Consider the following 21,532-nt stretch of genomic DNA (forward strand, 5'->3'; position numbering starts at 1 on the left):
CTTTTTTTCCTTCTGTTTTTGTAGGGTTTGAGGAAATTAAACTCAAATTTGGATACATTTTTTTCATTTCATATACATTTGCTAGTGTATTGTGTTTTTGAGAAGACACCATACCACGGGAGAATTTTTTTATTGCAAATTCTTTCCCCTTCACAACTAATTCAAAGTATAGAAAAAGTGAGTTCAGGTGAACATAGTGTAAGCCATAAAGTTTCCATGGCTGAAGGGGAAAAAAAAATAAATTGAAATTCAAACAAATTATTGGAAGGGGACTTCTCCATTGCTTAATCCTAAGTTATTGTCTCATAATTTATTTTTAATTTGATGTTTAGAACATTTCTTTTCAGCACTTAAAATTTTACAGCTTAATCTAGGTTTGCCTGAACTTACTTTTTCTATACTTTAAATTAGTTATGGAGATGAAAAAGAATTAGCAACAAAAAGTTTCCCCCATGGTATGGCGTAGAACTGAAAAGTTAGTATCTGTAGAATTAGCAATCCATATTTTTATTTTATTTATTTATTTTATCAGAAATGGGGTAAGGAAAATGTTGCCGAACAAAATGCTTTGCCACTGAGTCAAACTCCAAAACTGACTGTTAAGCAGATAGGAGAAAAAGTTGCCAACTTAGATCGTGAAGTGAAATATCTTTTGAACAAAGCTAGATTTGCACAGCCATTAAAGAAGAAAGAGACTAAGAACAAAACTGAGTCAGGTGGGTTTTTGTTTTTACTTCTGTCTGGTTTATATTTAAGATGTTTTATTTTCCCAACCATTTCTAGTTTTAACCCCTTTTGGTAATGAAAAATTGAAAATGAAATAACTATTTTAATTTTTTTAGAAGAACTAGTTTCTTTTATTATTCTGACATTGTTAATTTAATATTTATATGATTGTGATTGTAATTTGTTTCATTTAATAATTATTACGTATCAAAGTTCTCCCAAGGAATAGAAAAGGGCAGGGCACTCGCTTAACATGGTCAAAATTTATCATAATATGTAATATTATTTAATAACTGAATTTCATCCTCAATTTTTAAATTACACTTTTATAATATTTTATGTGTATATTTCATAAAGTAATTCTCATTTATCAAAAAAACCGAAAAAGTTGAAGCTTTTGAAAAATAATTAACATCAACCTAAAAAAATATAATCTCAGTGTATAAATTTTCTTCCAAGTAAACTGAAAAAAGGGATAAATTGATGAACAACATTAAAGCTTTTTTATTTACTTATTTATCTTTTTAACATTTTGAACTGAAAATTATGAAAAAATAAGCATTTAAAGGGGCACATTTAAATAAGGTATTAATTTAAATGGTAAAACTATACGTCACCCCTGTGACAGAATAGCAGCGACACGGAGACATTGTCGCAGAACATTAGAGTTCTTGCATACTGATTTTTCTATTAAATAGGGAAAATAATTACTTTTATTCAGAAGTTTACACATAATATATGAATCATGCCTTTAGGTAATCACTTTTTGACTCGCTCAATTTATGCCAATAGTATTGTAAATCGATGTAATGTTCCGATTGCATTTTCAGCAGTTATTTATATTGATTTTCTCATGGATTTTAAATATCTCGATACATTTGAAACAATATGGGTAATTCGAAACGCATTTGAGGAGTCTGATTAGCGTGATTTTGTTGCCGATTTTAGGCAATTACTACTATGGGTTTCATGATTTTTAATTATTTTTTTAACTGTGATTATTTACAAAATGCGAGAACGTCACCCATAATTTTAGAATAAAAAATTTTTACATGTTCAATTAAAAAAAATTTCTTTTTTTTTGTAAACAGCGCTTCTATTATTTTAAATTATTAACATATATGTTTGTTTTTATTAAAAGTATCTTGCAGAAGTGCTAGAGAGTTTTGTCGCAGATAGCTTGAAAAAATTCTGCCACAGGGAACATCACTAAAAATTCATTAATGTACCCAAATAAAAGATGTGAATATCTCTGAGGCAGAATCTCATTTGAATTTCAACACTGAAACACTGAACGAACATAAGAAAAATCATCCTAAAATGAAGGAATGAAATTATAAAATAAAGTTATATAGTTATCAATAACAAAATAAATCAGCAATGAACTTCTCATTAACACAGTTGATTAAGAAAATAATCTTTACCTGAAAAAATAATGGGATGGTGATATGGTGGCTTATTTTTACAAGAGAGGTAGGGAGGATGCATATACACTGCTCAAAAAAATTAGAGGAGCACATGGTTTTAATGAAATTATGCAAATATTTACACAGATAAGTAACAGAAAAGTAATCATTTATAATGTAAGACCGAGCAGGAAAAAGAAGAAAACTTCATATGCAAATAAAAGTACATGACGTCACAAAGCAGAAAAGAAGATAAGAGCAGAAATCGGGATGTAGCAGAGATGTCTGTTTCACTGCTGTAACTCAGAAAGTTGATTTTTCAGTTATTGTTTTTGAGAAAGGGTAACTTGAAAATGTCTCAACGTTATTTACCTGAATCCATTGCATGGCGCATCGTCAGGCTAGAATCCGGGCGAACACAACGCAGTGTGGCGGACGCTGTTGGAGTCAGCAGAAGTGTCGTTGCAAGGCTGTGGAATCGATTCCAAGAGACTGGAAATGTGAGTTGTCGGCCACGTGCAGCAACTGCAGCTGATGACCAGCATATACAGTTAACAGCTTGTCGTTACAGAACAGACAATGCTACTCAGCTGCAAAGACAGTTTCTCGTGGCAACTGGACGAAGAGTTTCCACCCAAACAATATGGAATCGGCTCCATCAGGGAGGTCTCTATACTCGTAGGCCCGTGGTCTGCATTCCATTGACCTCAAGCCACCGTGCGGCTCGCAGAAGAAGGGCTGCTGAACATCAAGATTAGGAGCAACGGGATTGGAGCCACATATTGTTAACAGGCGAGTCTCGATTCAGTCTGGAGAGTGACACCCGACGTGTTTCGGTGTGGAGGGAAGGGGGCACTCGAAATAACCTCACTTTCATTCGTGAAAGGTCACACTACAGACATGCTAGTTGGATGGTGTGGGGTTGAATAAGCATAGGTGGACGTACGGACCTGCATATCATTCGGAACGGTACTTTGACGGCCCGCAGATATGCAGACGAGATATTGAGACCTCATGTCATACCCTACGCAGCAGCCATTGGAGATTCCTTTGTTTTACAAGATGATAATGCGAGACCACATACAGCTCGTCTTGTGGAGAACAGGCTGGAAGCTGAAACAAAACAGCGTGTGGAATGGCCAGCGTGCTCTTCTGACCTGAATCCAATCAAACATGTTTGAGACGCGCTCGGGCGACGCATTGCTGCTAGACCAAGGCCTCCATTAACTCTCAGTGACTTGGAGATTGCCCTTCTTGAGGAGTGGAACTGTATTCCCCAAGCTCTCATTGATACCATCATCGCATCCATGGGAAACAGGTATGCAGCAGTCTTAGCTGTTCGAGGAGACCACACGCCTTATTAACAGTACTGCATCATTTCCAAACATTACTTTTTTATCGTTTACATGTAAACCAATTGTTGCCTTAAATTGGCTTTTTGTTTTTTCTCTCCATAGTTTCCATGAATTAATTCCATATGTTTTTACGTCTTTTTTTCTGCATCACACATTGATACGTATGCACTATCCATTTCATGCAGCTCTGTGGATGTCTCGCACAATTTTCTTACTTTCTTTGCTTGCTCCCCTAATTTTTTTGAGCAGTGTATATATGGATCAAAGGCTAGGCGGGGTGGGCCACCTTTCAAAAATTCTTGGGGAAAACACTTATGTAATGTTAATTAAAGTATATATTTAGATGTTATTGAAATTTGTTTTGATGTTTAATTCTTACATATTGTTAATGAAAATTATATTATTTATATGAATATAATTCGCCGTGTAGATTATACTCTTCTATTTTAACTTTTATGAATATATTTTGTTTTGTTTAGTATAAATCTTGTCAAGATTTAGTAGTGTTTAAATTTATGCACTTTTATTTATTTCTTATGTAGAGAAAATTATTGAAGACACAGTTAATGCAACATCAGAGAATGAAAATTCCACAAAAAGCGTAGAGGAGGATACACCAGTTTTGAGTGATCCTGATGCTGCTGAAGCTACTGTAGAAGACTCAGGAGTCGTAATGGGTAAATTTCCATAATTTTGCATTACGAGTTTACTTTCTAATTGTATAGGTTTGAGTAATATGAAGAAAAAATTCAGCTATTTAAAAAAAATCTGCTATGCATTTTTGCAACACATTGTACAAATTTTGCGACCATGTCATGTAAAAATATATCATATTTTCTAAAATTTAGAAACAAAGTTAATCTTTCATTTAATCCTTTTCTCAACAAATAAAAATCATAAGTGTGATCAGTAATCTTTTTTATTTAATAACCTTGACTCGAGATGACTCCATAAAATCTATTTTAAGAGATATATATAATTTGCAGCTCTGTGTGACTCACTCTTCGAGCTGTTTTCAATTTTTTTTTCTCTCTATTGTTTGACAATCCATTTTTCTGTAAAACTAATTGTTTTTTTTAAAAGAAGCTCCTGATTAGCAGAAGTAAAATTTATTCTTTGTTATTTATCTAAACCAGCTCTTCATTAAATCAGCTGATTTCAAACTTCAATATAATTGTTTTTCTCCATCATTATGAGAAGATGTAGAAAAATGGATAATAATTATTTTCTTCAACAATAACTGAACTTCATCAGTAAAATTCTTCAAGCACTATTTCCAATGAGCAATATATTTTATTTTGACTAGTCTTAATCCTCCTCTTCAGGATAAATATTCTATTCCTTGTTAAACTTAAATCAACAAATGACCTCATATAGTATAATAGTTATCTTCTCCCACATTATCTAATATACTTCAGATATCATTGGCATCAGACAATTTGGGTTGTGCTCTATATTAGAGATGAGATTGGCTGATTTACTAAAAAAAAGTTTTGGGATCACACTCTTGATAAAATTTTCACAAGCTTTTCTTCTTTTTAACAAATGTTTGATTCAGTTATTAAGTATAAATATTGTAGTGATTTTCTACTTCTGTTCGGTCCTTTTGCTTTGTGGGTCGCATTGTATATCTTGGCTTCAAGTAGGCCTACTTATCTCAGGCAGGCTCAGGCCTCCATAAGCCCTATAAGCAAGGTTTGAAATTTTCAAGCTTAATTTATTCAATATTTACACTGGCAATTAATTTTTTTTAATTGTTTAGTTTTAATTTAAACTATGTACAATAAATTTTTTGTGACTTTGTAAAACAGCACATGAAAGTGTGGTGACCAGAAAAAATTGAAACCTTGAGACAACCTTATTTTGAATCTTATTATTATTGGTATGAATATATTGTGATATAATATGAATGTAATGATAAATGCAAGTTTCTGTCTTTCATGATTTGGGTCACCAAAAAGTTCTTCATACTGCATCTTTTAACATTTTAAATTTTCATATTCATTTCGTACGTTCATGTACATATTTTTCATGAATGTTAAATAGTGGCGAGTAAAAATTTAAATCCGGTTTATTATCTTTAAAGTCGAAATTTCATATCCAGCTAAGTATATATATGCAAATTTGTCAATTTTTTAAAAATTTATATTAATTAGAACTTAATGTAACTGTCTCTTAAATTAAGAAGCAAATATAAATCACTTTTTTTATTTAATTTTTGATCCATTTCCAACTGTTTACTCATAATTCTTTTGGTTTGCAGAAGAAGATACAATAACACCGTCTCCTACGACGACGAAGCCAAGCGGGTTGAAGGATGACGAACACTCAGAGCTATGAAATTAGTATTTATTTAATAAATTTATTTTAGGTGGAAATTAAGCAATTGCACGCAACAACAGCTACTGATTGTGAGTGGACTGTATTTTTATAAATTGGAATAACTTGACTTTCATTTTAAAATGTTTATTGTTAATAAAATTCTTATCTGTTTATACTATTTAAGGGAATAACTTTTTTAAAACTGGACTGTTTGTACTTAATGTAAATGTTGCTTGGCAGTATTATTATAATTCATTTTAAATAAAGAAAGAAAAATAGTTAATGGTCAGATCTAAATTTCAATCTTAGAATATTTGTTTTTAAAAAGAATTTCTTTTCTAAGTTATACATATGAGTCATAAGAATTTTAAGTTCATTTAAAACATGATCAGACTTTGTTATAAATGCAATTATACTTAAGAGTTGTATCTATGTAATATATTAAGTGTTTATACTCATTTTTATTTTGAGAATTCATAATTTATTTACTTTTTTTTATATTTATTTAACAATAGAAATCAAAATGGTCCTGGTGTCTTTACATTTATTTTTTTTATTGTTCATGGAGTGTCATGTATCTGCACACATTCAGTTTGTATGACTGCTATGATTTTTATTTATTAAAGTTACGAACACAGATTTGGTTTATCTATATATTCTTAAAACTAAGATGATTTGACTTTTTTTCCATGAATAAGTAAACGAAACTATATTTTAAAACAGTATTTACATTCTTTTAAAGTTATATTAAATGTATATTTATTTCCTTTTTAAAACTGTTTGCCTATTTACAATATTCAAGAGCTTCTGGTATTGCAATGTTATCAATGAATTAATTTTCAGATATCCAACTTGTATATATATCTGTTCTGTTGTGGTAGATGAATGAAATATCTTGAGCACTTGGGACTTTTTTTTTTTGAAGAAAAAAAAAGTGTATCACAACAATGTTATTTATTGTATGTCATTCCAATAATGTACATTTAATGAATATGTGCATCATAAACATGTGTAAATAAAAGCAACAGTGAGACCAAATGCTTTGTTTTTTTTTTTGTGGGTTGCAACATACTTGGATAAATTATCACTCAAATCTAAAAGAACACTAAGGTAATTTAGTTGTAAGTATCACTATTATAATCCACAGAAGCATCGTAAGATTAAAACATGTACACAATTGACAAGCGCTAAAAAACAGCACCAGTATCATTAGTCGATTGCAATATGCTTGGATAAATTATCTCTCAAATCTGGAAGAACACTAAAATAATTTAGTTGTAAGTGTCACTATTATAATCCACAGAAGCATCATAAGATTAAAACATGTACACAATTGACAAACGCTAAACACAGCACTGGTATCATTAGTTCTGATCGACAAAGTTAAATTTCCTCCCACACATTATACAGCAAACTATCCTTCGTTTGGATACCTATGTAATTTTAAATGCATACTTAGATTTAATCACTGCTATGGTAGGTGCATTAGTTCCGCAAAGTTTTAACACCAAGGCTTTCAAGTAATAGTCAGTTGGAGAATCTGCCAATCATTGCCAGAACCTACTAAGAAAAGTAATTTCAACTCCCACATTCTCCTATTTACGGAACATGTTACGGAATTCCCAACAATAAGGACAGCAATACAAAGCCTGTTAGTTACCCCCATCGTGAGTGATAGTCCTCTTTAAAGAAGCCTCCTTCGGTTCAGATTTACACAGGTAGATTCAGCATGCAAACGTATCAATCGCTTTCTTTCCGAGTTCATTACCCTGCTCACAGGGCACGAGTATGACTATTATCTTTGTTGCTCTCTCTATATCCAGCAGGGGCTAGACTGAAAGAAAAACTTGCACCTGGTAGTACTTTTCATAATTAACATTGAGTTCAAATCTTTCATAAACTATTATAATTTATTTAAAACTAAAAAAAGAAATTCAAATTTCTATTTTTTGAGGAGCAAGTGACATCTGAAAGAGGTGTAAACAAAAGTTCCCAAATGTGAACTGAGCTATAATTTGACAGGTAACATCAGTATATTGAAATGTTTCATGTCTTCAAACCAGGGATCTTTACAGGATTTCATCAATAGCTTAATATTTTTTTATTTCTTAACACAAATGCCTATTTATTTTAATCGAAGACTCAATAGTTATACATAATAGTTGCGAAAGAATAAACAAAATGATCACTAATAATTTCAACTATTTATTTTCAAGTAGTAAGTTGCTTGGTTCAATTTATTTTGAGTCCTTTTTCTTTCTTGTAATAAAATCATTTGCGAAGCGGACTCCTTCGTAATGTTTTCTCATCTAAAAAGTTAAAAGAAAGTTTTAATCCTTTTTCTCTTCTTGCCTGTACTATAATAGTTTCTGAAATTATTCAAGCATTTGAAAAGAAATTATAATTATTTAATATTTTTAAAAAAAAGTTGGTATAAAATATTTTTGCTTTTATGTAATCAAGCATAAGATTTTTCTAAACTTTGGGCAAGCTCTTAAAATTTCTACATTATTTTGTCCCACTTTATATTTATTTTTTCTCTTTAATCATGATTTATGTATAAAACCTAACAGTTTTTTGGACTTTCAATGCACACATGAAGTAAGAAAAACTTAAAAGTATGTAAATAATTCTGATGTTTTTTTTTTTCCAGTGCAAAATAGCTTCAGACTCTTCTCTTTTTTTAAATTTATTTTTTCATGATTTGAGTTAAGTAGTACTTAGTAGATTTCTTGTGAAATTTTCAATTTAAAAAAAAATTTATTACAATCAGTATAGACCCATTTAAAATTATAAATATAAATTTGAATACCTTGCTATTCAAAAATTTTTGAGATTATTTCAATTAGTGCTATAACTAAATGTTGCTATTATATGATAATTAATTTTGAAAAATTGCTTTTTGCATTGAATCGTTTCTAAATAAGCAAGTTTCATTAATTGATGCAAAATATTTTCAACTGCATAATCAGCTCTAGAAATATTTTAACCATAAACACTAAATCAAGTTTTAAACTGCTCTTTTAAGAGCTTTAGTGAAGACTAAAGTATTTGGACTATAGTTGAGCATTAAAAAAAAATTGTTCATTAGAAAAGTTTGTTTCTATGTCTGATTTCATAACTATAATCTTTAATTAGCAAGTTTTTAATTTGCCCTTTGATCTAAGGAGATTTTTATATTAAAATACTATCGTTGATTCAAAAGTTATTACGAATAATACCTTTTTTTTCTCTTCATTTTCGTATGATATTGTACTCGGCAAATTTCTAATGCAAAATAAAAAAGCTATGTGTAAATCTATTTTAAAATGTTCTCATTTTGCCGTCTTCTGCATTAACTTTTTTTATTTTCTTATTAACTTATACCTTTTTGCCCATTTAAATGTTATTATTAAAATTAAAAGCGTATGCAATGCTGAAGTATCAAAAATTTGCTTTCAAATGTTGAAATGAGCTATCAAATTTTAAAACTAGTGTTTAAATTTTAGCAAATGTTATTGAAGAGAATGAAGAAACATTGTAAATACTATATATATTTAAATATTTTATAACTGATTTTAAGGTATTTTTATGAGTTCAAGAGTAGTATGACTACTTTCCTGCCATTCTAATATGTGTAATGAGATAGTGATTGAAAAACAGAGATTTTAAAGACTCCATATTTTAAAATGAGTGCAGAGCTAATGATAACAACAAAAATAAGAATTCAAATAGCAAATGTAATAATCACGAGTTGATTTCTTAAAAAAAATTAGTGATACGGAAATGTTGGGGTGTATTGTTACAGGAAAATTTGGGACTTATACGAAAATTTGGGACTGACGATTTTTAGCTAAATGGTTGTTGTCAAAAGTATTTGCAAGTACGGAATTTTATCCAAAGCTATAAATAGAATGAGTTGAAGTAGTCGAAATTTGACTTGTGGTTTCTCAAAGTCTAGCTATCTGCGTTTTTTTCCCCCGTTGTTTGAATGTCAAATTTGGCAAGCATTATTTCAAGAACAATTTTCCTTGTCTTCTTTTATTTTTACTAAATATTTTTTTATCTTTAAATCTATATATGCTTCTATGCAGCATTTTTTATTTTGAAATTTTTATAGCATCTTTCTTCAGTCAACTTCATAATTATTATTTTGACAGCTGATATAGCAAGGCTTGCTAGTGAAAAAGTTTGGTTGGTTCTATGCAACACTTTGTGGTTGGTGCCCTATTAAATATGATGAGTGAAAAACTGCATTTTCGGCATATTTTATTTTTTTACAATTGAAAAGATAAAATACTATTCAAGCAAGAAAAAAAAATCCGAAGTATATGGAGATACTTAGTTTACCGATGTTTATGGAAATACCTTGGTTTAATCTCAAAGCTCCACAAATGAGTTCCTCATGCAAAAAAATAGGTAGCTTCAAGTTGGCGTTTGTAATGTGCTTCTCGAACGTCAAGAAAATTATCCATATTTGAAATGCATCACTACGGCGAACGAGTATGAAAAACATTCTACAAATTTTTTTCGACGGTATTTGTGCTCGGCTCGTATTTAGAGAGCTCTTTTGGTCGATCTTTAAGGAGATGTACTATCTCATTTTGCAGTCAGAGTGCACTAAAGACTATTCCTATTAATGATTTATTTTTAGAGTTGAAAGTTAAATTAGAAAAAACTAAGCGTCTCACACAAACAAACCTCTTCTCATCTTTTACAGCTAACTAATTTTTATGATATAAACTCATGTTTGGGAAAATTGCAACACCATGAAGGACTTATGCGAGATAGCTGAAATTTTCAGGAAATGCAAAGTAGAGTATGTTATGTAAATGCTTAGAATTTCAGACTCGTAGCGCATGCTGAGCAGCACCCTCTGAACGGCTGATGGATCCGAATAAATAGACGACTGTAGCGACGCGTGTATGGTTATCGGTATCTGCTTGTGGTCAACGTTAGCTTAGTGTTACTTAGGCCTCTTCGACGAAAGAGAGCGAGTTTTCAGCAACTTACGGACTTTGAACGGGGGAGAACCATCGGCCTTCAGGAAGCTGGATTATCTTATGGTGCAGATGCCGCTCGTGTGCAGCGTAACAGCAGCACAGTGGTGCGTGTTTGGAAGCAGTGGACGAACGAGTGTCAGACAACTTGGAAATCCGGGAATGGACCCCGAAATGTCACGTCAGCTCGCGACTATAGACACCCGGTCCGCATGGCGCTGACTGACTATACGGCCCCCACTAGACAACTGGTAGCACAGTGGTCAATAGCTACAGGTGTTTCATTGTGTGCTTCATCAATTCATAGACGTCTGCTGCAGCGTGGACTGCGCGCAAGGGACTCCTTTATACAGGATCCCCCTCACGCTAAACCATCGCCGCCTGCGGCTGCAATGGGCCAACCAGCATAGGGACTGGCGTGCCGATTGGCAGCGTGTCGTGATTTCTGACGAATCCCTCTTTAATTTGTAGTACCATGATGGCCGCATTCGTGTCAGACGCTATGACGGTGAACGCCACCTTCCGGAGTGCGTTATCGAACGCCACAGTGGACGAACATCCGGAGTTATGGTCTGGGGTGCCATAGTATATCATGAACGATCTCAATTGCTACGAATTGTGGGTAATCTGAACAGCAACCGGCATATCAGTGAAGTTTTACAGCCCCAAGCTGTTCCCTTCCTTCAAGCCTTGCCATGTGCTGTATTTCAACAGGACAATGCCCGCTCTCATATTGCTAGGACTGTGCAATCCTTCCTTGCATCGCGGCAGGTACAGCTTCTTCCTTGGCCTGCGTATTCCCCGGATATATCGCTGATTGAACATGTGTGGGATTTCGCTGGTCGGCTCCTCACTCGTGCTCATCGTCCTGTTGCTTCTACAGACGAACTTTGGGTACGCATACAAACAATATGAAATGCTCTTCCTCAGACAGACATTCAAAATTTGTTTGACTCCATGCCACGTCGTGTAACAGCACTTATATCGGCGCGTGGTGGTTACACAAAATACTGATTTTGATCTCTTGTTATTGTTTGTTTGCTTTGAAATTTTAATCTTTTATTTGTATACTATTACTAGTCAGCTGTGTATTAAACTTAATTTAATTATGACAATTCCTTCATGGTGTTGCAATTTTCACAAACATGAGTTTAGAATTAAATGTAAATTTAAACAAAATATATGATAGTTTATTTATTTGAAATTGTCCTATCATGCATAATTAGTAAATCAGTTTTTACACATAATTATATCAGTATTCTGTAGGGATAATTTTTATTGACGCTAAATTTTAGTCATCGATCCAGTTTTCATGACGCCAACACAAGTGGCATTTCCGCACCAAGAAAATGACACTGATTAAAATTGTTTGCGAAAAATCACGTAGCTTTGATAACATTTTGAAGTCAATGGAGGTACGCCCTAAGAACGACCAACCTCTATTAACGACCATTTTACTGTGGAGAGGGTGGTCGCTCCCGAGGGTTTTCACTGTATCTACCAGGTGTCGAAAATTAATTGGCATATAAAAATTCCGATCGTGCACGAATTTCTTTAACCTTACATGTCCAACCGGGAATTTAATCAGAATATCAATTAAGTACCCTTCAAAATTTGATTAAAACCGCCAAGATGACAGATGGGACGAAAGAAGAGAAAACAATTAATAAAAACGTTAACCTCGATGTTTTAAAGTAAGAAATTGAAGTGCGTGCCCTTGCTGACAGTGTTGATATTACTTGTTTGTTGACAATAATGCTCTGCATTTAAGCCATCTGTAACATCTTGAAATGTTATGATTTCAGAATAATTACGAATTTATATGTTATATAATCCTTGTTAATATTCTAAGCATATTTGAGAATCGCAAATTAATATTTAAATTTAGAGGAAATTAAAATAGCCAAAATCAGACGATAATCAATAGCCAAAATAATAATAGCCAAAATCAGACCTTCATCTTATTTTTTAGAGTTTCGATTTTTTTTTATTCACTGCTGCAACCTGCAGAACTAATGCTCTCAGAATGAAATATTCTCCTTTCATTTTGTTCGGGTAAAGTGCTTTTCTTGTTTCTGAGCACTTTTCTCTTTATTTTACCACTAATAAATATTTGAAATCATCTGAAAAGGTGTTCATTTTCATTACGATTTGAACTTAATAAACAGGATAAATTGAAAATGCTTGTGGGTCATTCGCAAGAAAAAAATATAAGAACGGGAAGCAATATTAAGCTTTAGAAGATCTTGTTTACTCTATTTATTATGCATGGAATAAGTTTGTAAATTACCTAGACAATTACGCTCCAAACAAGATGGCACAATACAAAAACGGGTTATTAATTTATTTTTAAAAATATCCTAGATACTCTATGTCTTTAATAACTGTGCATTAGCATACTTCCTGTTAGTTCGATTTATTTAGGTATATTTTTAATTTAAACGAAGCAAAATATTTTGATAAAGTTAATATCATTCTTGTAATTTTAAATACTAGGAGGCTCCACCCCCTGCTCGCTAACGCTCGCCATCCCCCGAGAATTGCTACGCAATCCTATGTGGTTCACGCCGTGAACCATGGCTCGCTCGGGATTCTTTAAATCAGTCACAATGTTCTAGCACAAAGACATAATATATTATCATCAAAGACATAGTATTTTATCATCAAAGACATAGTATTGTACTTATGTAGAAGAATTCTACCAATGTTCTTATTGGCTTTTAAAAAAGTATATTAGCTATTTAGATTGTACATGGTGAAAAAATCAAAACATTAGCTAAATAAGAAACATATTAGCAAAATAAATTATCAAATATTGCTTCACTAATATTCTGCATTTTAAAGCGTGAAAATTCAATGCATAAATAAACGCGAAATATAAAAAAATTCAATGCATTCAATACAAACACTTAAACGTTTTTTAGACGTTTAGGTAGCTCCCAGTAGAAAAATATCAATTCAACAGCGGCCTTTTAAAGCATTCTCACTTCAATTAATTAATTAATTCCTAATTGAGTTTAAATTAAATATTGTCATGTTTTTAGTGCATGAATCTGAATTGAACAACCTGATAATGCTCACTCTGGTTATTGTTATCTGGTTGCTCACTACGTGCTCTTGCGCGCCGAATGCAATCAATTAAAAATGAAAACTGTTGCCAGCGCGAGAAAAGAAATATCATCGGTTTTATTGATACATACATACATACGTACGTATTAGCGTTTTATATAATATAGAAGATAGTTTGAAAGATTAACTATTTTTTGAATTTTTAATGTCATATTTGAAATTAACTATCCTTATAATTTGGTGGCAAAAACGACATTTTTTTAAAAAAAAAAATTTTTGGATTATTTTAGACGAGTTTCTGAGAATACTGTCTACAAGTAACCATAGAAAATGGCGCAAAGACGCAGGAAGTTCGAAGTTACTCTGGAAAAAAGGGTAGACTTCAACAAAAGCTTCCATACAAGAAGGAAGACCGTTGATTCTTTTTTGAACCAATAATTAAGAAATATCACTTAAGGAGCTATTTATTTAAATTCAAGGGTAAGAAGTCAAAAATTTAAAAAAAAAAGAAAAAAAAAGCCGCATATCCACTGAGTGAATTGACTGTTCAACGCCTGAAATTTTTTGAAGTGGTAGCCTGAAGTATGAAGAAAAATGAGAGTGGCATAACTAATCATTATCATAATTTACCATGGTAGAAAAAAGCTAGAAACAGTTTTATGAACATTTTATAAATTAAAAAAAATTTCATTTTTGCATGAAACTGCTAATTTTCAATGAAAAATCTGTGTAATAATACTTATGTGTTTCAAACAGCTATAGATACTTTTTGCATTAAAACTAATGAAATTTTCTTTTCAGTCTTAAACATTTTCAGTCTTAAACATCGGAGAGCGCTATTTAAAAAAAAAAAAAATTCTTTTTTTCTTTAAATCAATAACTACCGCCGAAATCGCGGCGATGTTGAGCTCACGCTGCCTCTGACTCGTTTTTGGACACTGTTTTCGGACTAACGAGGCTAGAAAAAACTCGATGCCAGTTTGTCTCAAATTAAGATTGCTAAAATTTTATTTCGTGAATATAAGCCTAAATATATGTTCATTTATTTTAGCTCTTCCCGCAAAATTAAATCCGTTGAAAAACATTAAAAATCCTCCATGAAAATCAATAAAAATTCTCATTTATAAATGAGTGTTTACAGGAAGAGAGTTAGGAAACTGCAAACTTTAAAGCCAATTTATTCAAATTCACTAAAACGTTTTTCAGCCGTTTTTTCAATTAAGCGTTTCAATTGTGAACCTCACTGTATCTCATATTGTGAATCGATTTTATTACAAATTGTGATTTGAATGAGGAAGGAGATTATTTTAGGAACTCAATAAAGAAATTATCGGGCTTTGTCTCCTGCTCGCTATTGCTCAGCAACTTCTTAAATTGCATAAAACGGAAAAGATTTTAAAGATATTATTCTAAATATTAAGAAACATCTTCGAAAAAACTGCTTCAATTATAAAGCTTAAAAAACAGTGTAAACTAAAATAACTCTAGCCTCTCTCCCTCCCTCGATAATTTTCTATCAACAGTTTTGTTGAATGGATTGCTTTCGAACTAGCCTTGTTATCGTTTGAATAACAGAGTTCTGCAGAGAACAGATTGTAAATACGAGTAGATGGTTCTCAACAGAATAGAACACCGAAGTCAAGCATTACTGAGTGCAGTCAGCGAGCAGGTGGGTGACCCCTTCGATAAATCTGCGTAGGGTCCGAGGGCGAGCGGTATCGGTCTTCGTGAAACTGCTTAAACGTGAAATGCTCGACTGAATGAGCAGGTCGTCAGGCTACCAAAGCGAAGAAGTACACCCTCTGCAGAGGATTAAAATTGTGATTGCATGTCTTCGGATTATCGGCCGGAATGTTTCCCAAACCGTCACTAATATCCATTCGTGAAACTCTAATACGACGTAAATAATAGTAGTTCTACTACTATAACCTAATAAATAGTAGTACGCCATGGTTTAAAAAGTAGAGGAAAATGTAACCCTAGGGAGAAGGCAAGAATGTACTTTCTTTTTTAAATTTTTTTTTCAAAGTATTTGAATTTTTGTCCCTTGAAATAAATGGGGGGGGGATTACCCACAATCTACAAAATATGGTGCCAATAGTCAGAGGAGCTGTCGAAACTTGGTACACTTTAATATTAGTTTCAAATTTTGAGCATTTTGACATGCATCTTAAAAATTTTGAGCTAATTAAAAAATGAAATTAACTTTAAAAAGTCTATAATTCGATGAAAAAGAATTTTTTTTAAATATTTATTATTCTTTATAATTTGATTTAATAAAGGTCGAGACAGTTTTGTATTGTAATGTACACAAGTTTTTACTTCATTTTAAGCTACATAATTTTAAATTTCAAACAACAAAATTTGAGAGAAATCGATCGAATAATTTTACAAACACTGAAATTTTTTTTTAAAAAAAATCACATTTTTATAACTATTCAACTATTATTGATTCCGTTCAAGTTATGTGTTTCGTTAGTTGAATTATATCAGTTTAATATTATGTTATTATTTGTATTCAAAAATTTTTTAACCATTTCTAAATCAAATAATGAAAATTAATAAAGATAAAAATTATTTTCTTCATCGAATTATCTTTAAGTAAGTAAATTGTACTACTAAGTTCATTTTTTAAATTTTTTTTCTTAGATTTTCTCAAATAATATCAACATTGCAAAATATGCAACTTTTGAAATTAACATTAAAGGGCATAAAGTTTCGACAACTCAAAATTAATCCTATTTTTCAGATTACCGCATACCTCTAATTTTGAAGGTTAACAATCCAAAGTCGCCTAAAATAAAAAAGAATGCTTATTGAGAGGAAGAACTATTTGTGTTTGATTTTGCAGGTTAAAATATCGTTTGCTCAAAATAACTAGACTCAATTAGATTGCATTCTAGTGCTTGATAATCCGATCATTAGACCAAAGGTTATTATGGTGTTCCGTTTTTTTCTTTTCTTTTACACTCTTTACATAAGTAAAGAAGAAAAAACTATCGTTAAATTTAACTGCTTCGTAATGTTCTCCTGCAAGCGAGACTGGAAGAGATACATTAGTCAAACACGATTTTCTTTCTTCTTTCTTTCGCAAAAGAGGTGGAGTTGCTGTAATTTGTTTTCCGCATTCTACATTTACTAACTTTTAAATGCATCTACCTTATTATCGCCAAGGGTTATGCAGCCCTTTTGTTTCATTCATTTTTTTTTTCTTCTCATTCCTCATGGCTCTTAAAATAGTTTTTCTTTGGAGCCAAGCAGTCTGTCTTAGCGAGACGTTTGACGAGGAAAGAATGAAATATTAAAAAGAAAAAAACAAGTGTATTATTTCTTCGGCGGTCGGCAATTATTTCGTAATTTGTCACTGAAATAATTTCGATTGGGTGATGGATACGTTCATTATAGACGATCCTGCATCGCTAATTTGGACACCTGTACCTAATCACGTAGTTTTCGGAAACACAGGTGGAAGGAGCTGAAAGAAAAAGATAGTTCTGGGCGTTACGCCAATGCAAATCTTGAAAATAAAACTTGATTAAGACGCTCCATTATCTTAAATTTCACAAAGCAATACTGTGATCTTTATTTATGATCAATCTTAGAAATACGCTGTTGGAATTTCGAATTCTTTATTTACTCTGATTATTTATCAAATAAAATTTTTATTGCTGTTCACTATTATTTATTTTTATTTTTTGAAATGCAAAAGCTGCTAACAGGGTGTTGCGAAATCAATGCGTTTAATGCATATTTTTAGGATCCTTTTCAAAATAACAAAAAAAAGGATGCACGCTAGAAGTCGCAAAGGAATATTTGAATGCGAAAGAAACAAAAATGCTATCGAAATGTGTCGAATCACTAGTAAGGAAGGCGCAACGTGAAACACCTAACCCGTTTAATTGTCTGATGAAACTTGGAGTCATTTCTAGCAATCTCATTCCACCCTCTCTTTCTCTCTGTGGGTGTGTTTTCTCAGACAATCAAATAGGGTTAGATGGTTTCAGTCCCACCCTTCTCAATAGTGATTTCGATAGCGTTTTTGATTTTTTTTTTTAAGAAATTTTCTCTGGTTTAATATCATAGATCATTTCTTACAGTAAATAAATGTTGCTTTTGTATTTTATTCTTACAACGCTTAAACGTGGGTTTTTACCTTCTTTCTTTACATTCAGAGTTCTAAAGTGATACTTTTTTAACTTTTCGGCACCAAAACTATACACTAAGTACGTAGCTGCTCATCTAAAGCTACATAAGAACTTGCTTTATTTGCAGTTTCGAGAATTAGTCTTCAAATTGCGGATATTTTTACACTACATGTTGCTTATTTATTTAAACATACATATGTAAGCTTGTAAACTCAATACTAAATACAATTTATGTACCCTTGTCATGCAGCAAAACAGATTAAAATAAATTTGAGAAATGCAGCACAGATATGATTTCTGGCGAGATTTGATTTCAAATTTCACCCCTGGATTAGCCATTATCTAAATTAGTATTTCTTTAAAGCAGTTAATGGCTTTGCTTCAGTTTTTATTGAATTATTTTTATTCCTTTTCTCTTTTCGGTTTTCGTTTGCACTATTCCGCAGGTTTTCTTTTTTTTTTTTAATCAGAATGGTTTGAGCCTAAACTGAGGATTCGTCTCTATCATAGTAATAAATTTTCTTTATAGTTAGTGATTTTGGGGCAATTTTGAGCTTATACTTGACCTGAGTTTGACTTGCCATATTCGAGGTTGCATTAATATATGATAATTATAAGCATATGACTTAGACTTCGGCCTGTTGATCAGCGGAAGGTATTTTATTGCCCTTCTACTTCCCAAAGGAAGATCCATTGGAGGAATTCCATTATCCCCTGGAGATGCGCCCTTTAAGGGTTACAGGCTCCCTCGAGAGTATAGCTCAAAGAGCGTGCACTTTGCAATGAATACCGGACCACGTAAACATCTTCGGCAATGAGCAGGCTAAGCCAAAGAAGCCGGGAACTCCCTCAACTCTCTAATAGCATCATCTTAACTGATGTTGATGCTATAGCCAGACATAAACTTACCTCCCAACCTCTCAGAAGAATTCTATTCCAGAATTTAATTGCAAATGGATAATTTCAACTACCATATTCAGATTACGCATAGAACACTTTAAAGGAATGAAAATATGGCCAAAGAAGTTACAATACTTGTCTCCACAGTCCTGAAATCTAACTTTTCCAGCGATGACTAGTCGATACGAATTCTGCACCCGGCTCTCACCGACCACAGTGCTGACACAAAATACCCTCAGTAGTAGACGGATCATGTGTTAGAGTCCCCTTGCCGCCAGGCTAACCGTGAAAAGTTTTCGTGGCTTTCCCCTTCATGTTACGCAAATGCGAGTTAGTTCCATCAGAAAGTCCTCCACAAAGGCAATACTTGATCCAGGAGTTCCCTTTTCTTCTGGATTGGGTTCAGAATTACAAGGCTTCCCAGATGAACATTAGTAGTCGTAAAACCAACAATTGGGTCAGCTGTTCAACGACGGTTATAAAATATTTAACAAAAATATATAACAGTATGAATGGAATAACAGTAAGGAATGTTTATCTGGTAAATGAAGACATTTTGTGGAAAAGAAAATTATGCAGATATTCGGTGTCTGTGCGAACATTTGCAAATTCTCACTATGTTCACTGCACAATTTGAAGGGCTGTAACTAAATATTGCAGAGCATATTCTATGTTACAGTTAATCAGTTCTTATATTAATTAAGATTACGTCAGACTCTTAGGCGACGTTTATGGAAGCAGCAGGTCAGGGAAGCAGCAGGGTTTTGTTCAACATTAAAATCGTTAAGTATAAATTAAAGTAATAGCATAATTTTTTTTTCTTCGATAAAAGGCGTTTTTTTAACAATTTTAATGACATAAGTGCTTTAATTAAAAATATTACATGCAGAGTTAGAAATCATATAACAAACAGAAGCATTTATGAATATCAGTGTTAATATTTAATATATGAAATTATCAATACTAATCTCATAAATAGTCTGTTAACGACTCCCTAGAAAAGCCTGACATCCCTCAAATATCTCTTAATTTGTTTGCGTTTCCTTAAAAAAAAAATTCACACAACCACATTTGGAAACTATTCTCAATATTCATGTTTTCTAAAACTAATGCCTACATTCTAAAACAATCTTTGGAAATTTTGGGTTGTTTGTAAATTACTATTGTAAAATAGTTTATTTTACCTTTAATGCAGAAAGAGAAAACGGTCAAGTTGTATTTCATAACCATAAATTATTAAAGAGCTAAATATAGTATTTTTTCATTTATTTTGACTTAAATTAATACAAAGTAATGAAAATAAGTATGAAAGATATGTTTAGTAAAAAGTATAGTTTATAATTAATCGTTATAAGACAAACGAAGACAGTCTGAGTAATTATTACTCAGCTACAGATTAGACAGATACATATTTTTAACATCTAGAGAAAATAGAAATGACATAAACGCACATAAAAAGTGAAAATTAAAATTATATGACATAATCATGTAACTTTAACTTTCACTTGCTACGGAAGTGTAAGAGGAAACTGTTATGAGAAATAACAATTTATGTCATTTTGCATTAGTAGATGGACGAAAAGACCTTAATGCATTAAAATAATTCATTCTGAAGACAAATATTTTGAAGATCTACTTGTTGTTTACTGTTCTTTTATAAACACTGTAACCTTTACAAGGCAATTGAGAAGAGGATAACGAAACCAAAATAGAAAGTTTTATACAAGAAAGAATATCCAGAAAACACTAAAAGCAAACGACAGCATTGTTTTTGACAAGCTGATAGAATTCCTTGAAATACATCATTTAAATGTGCGTGGTCTTCGTAAACATAACAGAGATATAAATTTAGCAACTCTAGTGCTTCATCCATATTTCAAGGAATCAAAATCTGCAGAAAATTAAAAAAGAACAAAAAAAAAGTTCGTCGTCGAGAGGAAAACATCGCAGCGAGTCCTTCACATGTTGACTTCTTCCTCCAGAATGAATCTCAGGAGTTGCTTATTCGTTCACAAGAGAAAGTTCTAAAAATAACTCTCGCGATCACTCTTTTGCTCCATGTTTTCTCCGAAGATGTAAAGTAACAGATATTTTTTAAGAACGTGTTCTTTCTACTGAGTTTAAAAAAATAACAGCTTTAAGTACCTGCTCCACAACGGCAGGCTTTCATTTCTGGGGGCTTGATACTGGACTGACTTATAAGGTGTTGTTTTAAGTGTTATTTAAAGTTGAAACCATTTTCTTTTGGAAATAGAAAACGTTCTTTTGCTATTCGTAAAAAAGTGATGATAGAATAATGTTATGCGATGAATGTTGCCAGCTTGCTCTGAAAATAAAAATTATCTCGTAAATTTTCTAACTTATGACCATTCAAAATATTTGAAAGAAATAATTGGAGTCATGGGATTTAATGCAGATATCACAGTTTTATCTGAAGTTGCATACTTACGCTAATAATGCTTGCTCTTACCATGTAGAGCAGTGTTTCCCAAAGTGTGGTACGCGTACCCCAAGGGGTACGGGAGCAGTTTATCGGGGAACGCTTTCTTATGCGAAATATCTTACAACAAACGAAAGTTTCAAAGAATTTTATTTAAAAATAAAGCTAGCCATGACAATTTACGATTACG

The 21,532-nt window shown here is 32.2% G+C and overlaps 1 protein-coding gene across 2 annotated transcripts in view; it reads left to right on the forward strand.

Annotated features, from left to right (window-relative positions):
* The window catches only part of LOC107443262 (Grp170 co-chaperone), a 38,508-nt gene extending 31,661 nt beyond the window's left edge, over positions 1-6,847 (forward strand). For both annotated transcript variants that reach the window (XM_016057076.3, XM_043043880.2), the window contains exons 18-20: positions 533-716; positions 4,030-4,164; positions 5,751-6,847. In XM_016057076.3, the coding sequence (XP_015912562.1) occupies positions 533-716; positions 4,030-4,164; positions 5,751-5,827 (396 nt within the window). In that variant the 3' untranslated portion in view covers positions 5,828-6,847. The remainder of the gene's footprint in view (positions 1-532; positions 717-4,029; positions 4,165-5,750) is intronic.
* The last annotated feature ends 14,685 nt before the right edge of the window (positions 6,848-21,532 follow it).

The sequence above is a fragment of the Parasteatoda tepidariorum genome, chromosome 2 (assembly GCF_043381705.1).
Source record: "Parasteatoda tepidariorum isolate YZ-2023 chromosome 2, CAS_Ptep_4.0, whole genome shotgun sequence".
Taxonomy (NCBI): domain Eukaryota; kingdom Metazoa; phylum Arthropoda; class Arachnida; order Araneae; family Theridiidae; genus Parasteatoda; species Parasteatoda tepidariorum.